This window comes from Elaeis guineensis, chromosome 1 (genome assembly GCF_000442705.2).
Source record: "Elaeis guineensis isolate ETL-2024a chromosome 1, EG11, whole genome shotgun sequence".
In the NCBI taxonomy this organism is placed as follows: domain Eukaryota; kingdom Viridiplantae; phylum Streptophyta; class Magnoliopsida; order Arecales; family Arecaceae; genus Elaeis; species Elaeis guineensis.
In genome coordinates this window covers 20,129,246-20,137,632 of record NC_025993.2, presented here as the reverse complement: position 1 = coordinate 20,137,632, position 8,387 = coordinate 20,129,246, and the positions used below count along the sequence as shown (strand labels likewise).

Genomic DNA, 8,387 nt, shown 5'->3' with positions numbered 1-8,387 from the left:
AACATATCTGACCAAAAATTCAACTTGGCCTCTTAAGCTGAGCTTGAGCTGGTACAAGTGAAGACTGGGTAACGAAGACGTGATTTCCACCCAGAAATAATATAAAGCAATGTAATTTACAAGAAAACTTTGATTACCATGTTGGGTTTTTTTTTCCTTGATTGCATGTAAAAAAAAAACTGACACATTACACGGGTAACTAATGTGTACATGTCAGGAATTCAAATGCAATTTTAATCTAAAACTGACTAATACATAAATTCAATAATATTGACTGATTATGGTCTAATATGAAAAGCTAAGAAAGGGTATTTGAAATTAAGTAGCAAGACATGATAAACTTGGCAGAATTGGTATGGGAACTTGATGGGATAGCGTGATTAAATGGGGAGTTCTATGGGCAAAAAAATGGAGCGTTTGATGATTGTACGTATATGCTGCACCCACCCGGGTTATAATTCAAGACCATCCATAAGACAAGCAGTAAATATTCATAATTTTGACACTCCACTACCACATTTGGCAGGGAAGATGGCAATACCAACATCTTTTCCTCCTGTGAAGGCTTCATCTATTACCCACCCTCTTAAGCCCAAATTTGAACTGGGCTGGTCTATTGATTGGCTCAGCCACCAAGAAAATGACTTAGGAAGCCGCGTGATTTTTAAAGCAATAGCAAAAAAAAAAAAAAAATTGGAACGAAGAAGACTTTCGATAGAAGTCTCCTTCCCCGATCTTGTCGGCTCCCTTCGGATTCCATACTTGGGTTGCTGGAGATTGCGGTGATCTCGTCTTTTTTTCTTTTTCTTCTTCTCTGTGGATGACCATCATGAAGCCTGCTGGAAATCGTGGCCAAAACAATGCTGGAAGCGACATAAAATTCCCTTCACCCTCTAGTTAATCCTCCTCTCCAATCTTTATAGCTCATGGAGCTCGGATTTTGGCCAACTATCGCTAGATTTTCTTTGAGATTGAGAGCCTTTGGTTTTTCCCATATTTTCCTTTGATTTTTCTCAACATCTTTTTTTTTTTTGATAGCATCAGTAGTCGTTGCCGACCATCGATCATAGGCTTGTGCTGCCGTGGCCACAGCCACTGTCGGCCATGGCCACCATCGTCAGCAGAAGACCTTTTGTCTCGGGAGAATAGGGAACAAAGAATCCCCATTCCATCGAGAAAATAGACAGGAGAAAGAGAAGAAAATTTTTTTTTTTTTCTCTCTTTTTTTTTTTTTTTAATTTCTGCCCCCTCTGATACTCTCTCTTTATTTGATCTATGAATCTACTGGTGAATTTCAAACCATATTTTGAATCTGAATTGGCCCAATAGAAAGATTTTAAACCATCCTATTATTTGAACAACATGTTTGTATCATCCAAGTCTTTGATCAATATTATAGTATCTAGTTTTTATTGATCTTTATTAAATTTTTATATTTTAAATAATTTTGATTAAATAAAATTATTTGATCTAATTAATCTCTAATCGTCGGATGGCATATCAAACTCTATCTTGACTCTTATCGAATACTACCGATTTGATCATTCTTGATCTATATCGAACTATCTATATTCCAACATGATCTTGATTGAATAAAATTATCTTGACTGAACCAATCTGAATCATTAGATGTGACTATCCATTAATTTTTTTATAATAATTTATATATTTTTTAATTATTAGATTCGATTTTATACAGGATGTAGTCATCTTGACAAAAAGATATTCAGTAGTGGAGATACAATAATATAATCTATTAATTAAAAGTTTTGAAAAGAAATTTCTGGAACTATGTGGATTTGTTGGAGTATGTGTGAGGTTAGTAATGTTTTATTTCTCTAGATTTATTAATCAATAATATAATATTTATATCATTGAACTTTGAGTCATTATTGTGATGTATAAATATGAAGCATGATATTTAATTATTAAATTTACTTCATCGTAGAATATTGTTTGATGCATTATTAAATGTATTGATTCTATTGTGGAATTATGATTGATTAATTTCGATTCTGGATGATTTTTTGTATTGTTCGATTAAAATATGAAATTAATTTTATTAAAAAAGAAATTTGATTCGAGATGGATTTTGACTCACAGCCTGGCTATATATTGATATCTTGCTAATAGAAATTATCTGTTGGTACATCAATATTCTGTCAGTGGGAGTTATGCGATAGTACATTGATATCTTGCCAGTGAGGTTTATACACTAGTATATTAATACTTTGTCAGTGGGGGTTATATGCCAGTATATCGATATCTTGCCAACGGAGATTATAGGTTGGCACTTTGATTATTTAAACTCATTGTGGCCTAGCAATAGGATATAAGTGTGGTCAAAGCTCATAAATGTCGGGGTGAATCAGATGTTTTGAAAAAAATTGACTTATAAATGTAAATAAATTTAAAAATATATTTTAAAAAAAATTAAATTTGCCTTCATTTTATTTTGATTAGTATTATATATTTTGAAATGTGTTTGAATTTATATTCTTTGCATGCTTATTTTATTTTATTATTATTATTTGATTTATTTTGCTAAAATATTTATTGTTTTCTGAGCTGTCAAGCTCATTATTCTCATTTTTTTTAGATTCAGATGTTTAATCTCATACGTGGGTACCACTTTGGAAGTGAGATTGGAAGTGAAATTTGACACTATCTATATTATTTAGATTTAAATCTATTGTTGTTACTTGAGATTTATCAATCAAGATTTATTTGATGTAAAGACTTTTAATATACTTATTAGTTGAATTTGTTAATTGAATATTAATTTTTAGTTATTTAAATTAATTTTATTATGATATATTAATATTGTATTTAGAATAACTTGCATGCATGTGGAAAGAGTTTTCATAAGTATGCAATAATTATCATGACTCTTATCTTATGATTTCAGTTTGGGGGCGTGACAATTAATATCGTATCAAAGTTTATGTGAATAAATTATGATATATAAAATCAAATAGAAGTATAGATGTGGAGACATTAAAAATATTAGGACTATAATTTTTGTTAGCTATGACATAATTTGGAAACTCTAGATTTAACATAAGTTTATTGATGGATTTAAATCAAAGTTGTGTGGTAGAAGCACAGTGATTTGAATTATTTTCAAGTTGATCAAAATAATAATTTAATTTAAAAAATATTATGATGAAAGATTTATTCCTGAAATTAGAGGACAACTTGGGGGAGAAGTAATCTAAATTTTGAAGACTTTGTTAAAAAAAAAAAAATCAAGAATGAAATGTCATTTTAGGGGGGCCTCTTAGGCCTGGTCCATTGACCAGCCCAACGACCAAGAAAACAGCCCAAGAAGCGGCACTATTTGTAAAGCTTTGGGGAAAAAAAACTGAGATAGAAGACTCCCATCTCCTTCTCCCTTCCGATCTCGCTGGAGGGAAGCCGATTTCGAGCAGAAATCGGCCTCCCTCCATTCTATTTAACGAGCCCTCCGAGCCCTTTAGGATTCCATATCCTTGTCGTTGGAGATCGTCGGTGATCCCATATTTTCTCTTTTTTTTCTCTGCAGATGACCATCACAAAGCCTGTTGAAAATTATGGCCAGAAGCTAGGTAAAATTCCCTTACCCTCTAGTTAATCCTTCTTTCCATCCTTCATAGCTCATGCAGCTTGGATTTTGGCCGACCATTATCAGATTTGAGTCTCTAATTTTTTTTTCTCTATTTTTCTTTGATTTTTCTCATCTTTTCTTTTTCCGGTAGGACCGATCATCGTTGCCGACTGCCGGTCACAAGCTTGTGCTGCCATGGCCATAGCCATTATCGGCCACGGCCACCATTGCCAGTGGATGACCTTTTGTCTCGAGAGAACGGGGGACAAAGAATCTCCAATTCCATCCAGAAAATAGGAAGGAGAAAGAGAAGAAAAGAAAAGAACGAAAAAAAAAAAAAAAAGAGAAATTTTCTCTCTCTTCTGTTCCTCTCCCTTTCCCCAATTTCTTTCATTTAGGGGACCTACGCCTGGCGGTCGCTGCTAGATTTCCAATTCTATAATTAATGGGTGACGAAGACTGGCAAGTTTCCCGAAGTTTCATGGACAGACCTAGTCATCTTTTTAATTTTTCTGGTGAGAAGTCCTAGTCCGAGCCATCCGATGGGCTTATTATGCTTCTGTTCTGGAACACAAAATTACATCAAAAAAATGATCAAGAAAAAATTTGGCAGCTAAGGGCTAAAATCCATCCAAAAATAATGTAAACCAGTCTAATTCTATTATGAAAGAATTGATCATTGGGTTGGTTGTTTCCATGATTGTATTCAAAGATAGGTAAGATGTCACATATATATATATATATATAGTACCTTAACACAACATTAGGTAGTTTCATGCAACCAAAATTCTGCTACTCCTTGTGCTATCATTGAAAGATATGTTTTGTTGTCTAAACTGAAATCCATCGCATCATCCAAACAGGAAAGGCTCGCAAAGCGTCTGATGCTCACATCTTTGGAATGGTTGTACTAAATATTGCATTCGGAGCAAGACATAGTGAAGAACTTAGTAGAGTTGGTGTAGGAGCTTTATAGGAATGAGATATGTTTTACTGCAGCATTATGGAAGATTAAACAAGTGTTTAACAAGCAACGAATGAAGTAATTGATGGTAGTGGGACTATGATGCAGTATCAAATCGGATTACAATTTAAGGCCGTCCATAAGACGTGGTGAATGTTCTCAACTTTGATCCTCAACTACCAGTCTATCAGCGAAGATGGAGGCTTTTTTTCAAGACGTCTGCACCCAGTGGCCAGTGATTGCTGTACAATTGCCAACTCTCTCATGTACGGGCGTTGAGGTCTAGCAATTTTGTCTAAAATTTTATGAATAATGTCATGCCATACATTCCGCTTGCAAATTAGTCAACAGCTACTGTTTATAAAAATATGTACAAAAATATTTTATTAGTTTTGGAGAAGACTCATCTTTTTTTGTGGTTAGCACCTTGCAACAAGCTTTACACTGGAGATGTATTAGTCGAAAAAAAATTGGTAAGGGAATGTAACTTGTACTCTCTATGATAACTCTTGAAACTGTCAATCATCCATTTATTAGATGTCGGTTCTCTTGGAGTATCTTGGAGTATCTGGTTTTTGATCGAAACTCTATTAGGATAGAAGGGATGGCCTTCAAATCTGTAGGATCTTTGATCAAAATAGAGACTCACGAACAAACAATATTTATATCATTCAACCAGGGATCAATTGCTAGTAGGGAATTTGGAGAGACTGGAATTCAAAAATTATTCTAAACAGATCTTCCACTATTTACTCTACTCTTCTTAAGGGCCTAATGAACTTTAGAAGCTGGAAATGTCTTTTTCTAAAAAAGCTTGATGATCGTGTATTGCTGTGGAATAATTTGGCAAGCTTAGCCCTTTTCTTGAGATAAGCTAGCATTGAAGGTTCCACTTTGGATGCTTTTGCTGTGTTGTCAAAGGGAAACGAACGAGAATATCTTGTGGGGTAGAAGCTAATATCCACGTTTTCTTTTCTTTGTTCTGACATTTCTGGACATTTCTGTTACTCTTTATACTGCTCTTGTAAATTTCTTTATTACGAATAAAAGACCAGTGATAGTCTCTGTCTACTTCCATTTCCATAAAAAAAAAAAAATGTTTTATTAGTTTACTTTAAGCACTGGAGAGAAGAATCGCTAAACGTAAATTCCACGTTCGTAGAAAGTTCCGAATGCAAACAATCCAATGCAATGGAAAGAGAAGCGTGATGCCGGGGCATTGTTCAGTCTACCATACAAAAGATAAATCAATAATTGATATGACCTTCCCATTACTTTCTTTGACAATATGCGTTACATTAATTATTTTATGCTTATATATCTTTCTAGGAGATCATAATTATGTTACTTTATTTTAGATGCATCTAATTAAATATAAGTAGTTGGGGAAGTTTTCCCTGTATTCGACTTGTTTAAATTTTTGGATGTGTTTGGTGGAGGCAATAACCCAAAGTAAAACTTTGATATTAAATCTTCTATTAGAAAAAAATTATGGAGCTAGTGCATGAACTCATCCATTTTAGTTCATGTACAGCACCAGCACTCTGTACTACTTTGACTCATCGGTGTCCTGGATGGCCGAACCCAGAGATGCATATATCGTGACAAGAACGGCTCCTTCCGAGTCGTGGCATGGAAATATTGTATCGTCGCAGGACTGCAATTGACTGTCGAATCCCAAGTTGCGTGCAGACCAGTCAAGACTAGGCGTGCAAAGGACAAAATAGCAACCAGAAAATGGATGACTCCCCACTAGCCTTCAAACGACGGATTCCCCACTAACAATTTCTTGACGAAGTTACAGCTCCCTTGTCTTTCTACCACTCATAAAATATCTAGCTTGGCAAGCCTCCTGGACTTCTCAAGTAATGGCTCTCAGAAACTCGGGACAATAAGAGAATGTTCGTTCTTCTTTCTTTGGCTTACAAATCAAAGAACGCGGTGTAGAGTGGACAAGAGACAGAGTCCTTGGTGATTGTGCTCCTCTTAGTTGACCTTTCCACAGCTTGTGAAGGAGCAAACTATAGTTCATTTCTTTGCCTTCCCACAGCAAGCACCCACTTCCCAAAAGATCCTGGCGAGCAAGCTTCCAACGCTTCCAAAGCAATGGCTCGCTGCAACTCTAGATCTCTCCACATCCTGGTTCAGTTGTTATCTGTCCTGATCCCTCCTGTAAGCCCACTCTCTTTCAACTTCTCTGGCAATAAACTGGGCATACCAAACTTAAACTACTCTGGCGACGCCTACTTTGACGGCAGCATCATCCAACTGACCAAGAACCAGGTGGGCTCTTCCCTTGGCAGCAGCGTTGGAAGCGCCACATATTCTGAACCGGTGTCTCTCTGGGACAAAGCTTCAGGAACGGTTGCCGACTTCACAACAAATTTCAGATTCTCTATCAATAGCTTGGGACAACGAGTAAGTGGCGATGGGCTTGCCTTCTTCCTCTCACCCTTTCCTTTTGAGGAGCCATCGAATTCATCTGGTGGAACACTTGGACTATTTAAAAATCTTGGCCAGAGCATATCGAAGAATGAGGTCGTGGCTGTCGAATTCGATAGCTTTAGGAACCTTGAGTACAATGATTCGAGCTTCAACCATGTGGGCATCGACATTTGGTCCATCGTTTCCAAAACACAAGTGGACTTGAATGCTAACATCAGAGGGAATGTACAATTCATTGCATCCGTCAGCTACAATGCTGTTACTCAAAATTTGAGTGTCTTCCTCAGTAATGCTTCGGATCCTCGGAGGAATTGGAGCCTATTTTATGTTGTGGACTTGAGGAAGTACCTACCCCAGAATGCAGCGATTGGTCTCTCAGCCGCCACCGGGGCCCTTTACGAGACGCATAGCATCTATTCCTGGGATTTCATTTCCTCCAATTCGAGTTCTCAATCTAAGAAGAAGATCAGTAACGTGAGATCAGCGGTGGGGCTTGCTGTTGGTATTGGAATCTTGCTATGTGGGTTGGGTTTTGTCTGTTATGCAGTATGGCGTAAGAGGGCCAGTGGAGGGATGGAAGAAGACGAGATGGCTCTTGAATTGTCCATCAACGATGCATTTGAGAGAGGTGGTGGTCCTAAGAAATTTTCTTTTGGTACCTGCTCATTAACATCCGCTATGAGACCATCCGGCAGCTACATGCCAGTCTCCACTTTCTAATACATCCAGTAAAGGTCTTAAATATTGTATGCAGGGTCTATGACTCTGGTTTAATTGTTTTATCCTTAGGAAGAGAGCGCTAGCTACTTGCGACATGGAAGGAGACTATCATTGTAATTAAAACAGCAAATATTTTATCATCCGCAGAGTTTCAAGTTTATGTGCTATATAGAGAATTGTCAGCTTTGTTACTTATTCATTTAAAACTCTGCAAATAGAATGTCCTGGCCATGTTCCATACGACTATCAACTTGGTAGGTGAACGTTATTTATCTTATTATTGCATTGCGAAAGCTTCAACTTCTTTTTGTAGTAGACTGTTTTTTCCCCCATCCAAATCATCATAGATTGCAAAAGCCTAATGAGCAAAGTTTTAGATCTTGTGGCATGGGGTTGTTTTGGTTTTATTTTAGAATGGGATGCGCGAGACGCACCCTGTTCTGGCCGTCATAATACTTGAGATAAGAGATGTCCTAAAATACGCCAATCATGTCATGGGGACATTCATCTCGTCATTTGGAATGGTACCTTGGCATCTGCAAGATGTTCCACTAGGATTTGAAGCTATGCTAATGTAAATGGGATGGTGCTACTAGTGGTAGCAATTTAAGTAATTTGCGAAAAAATTATATAAAGACACCTCTTCAAATTTGGGCCATTTATACTTGAATT

At 36.6% G+C, this 8,387-nt stretch overlaps 1 protein-coding gene and 1 long non-coding RNA gene across 2 annotated transcripts; both read left to right on the top strand.

Moving 5' to 3' along the window:
* The first annotated feature begins 3,207 nt into the window (after positions 1-3,207).
* LOC105032666 (uncharacterized) lies at positions 3,208-4,999 on the top strand. Its single transcript, XR_829861.3, has 3 exons — positions 3,208-3,587; positions 3,738-4,101; positions 4,450-4,999. It is a non-coding gene; the product is annotated as an uncharacterized lncRNA (long non-coding RNA).
* Positions 5,000-6,656: 1,657 nt separating this feature from the next.
* Positions 6,657-7,715, top strand: LOC105032677 (lectin 9). The gene has a single exon (XM_010907187.3). The coding sequence runs from the start codon at positions 6,657-6,659 to the stop codon at positions 7,713-7,715; it is 1,059 nt and encodes a 352-aa protein (XP_010905489.1).
* Positions 7,716-8,387: the final 672 nt, after the last annotated feature.

Bases quoted from the DNA above. Each gene is read 5' to 3' on its own strand.
- LOC105032677 (XM_010907187.3), top strand. From the start codon at position 6,657: ATGGCTCGCTGCAACTCTAGATCTCTCCACATCCTGGTTCAGTTGTTA.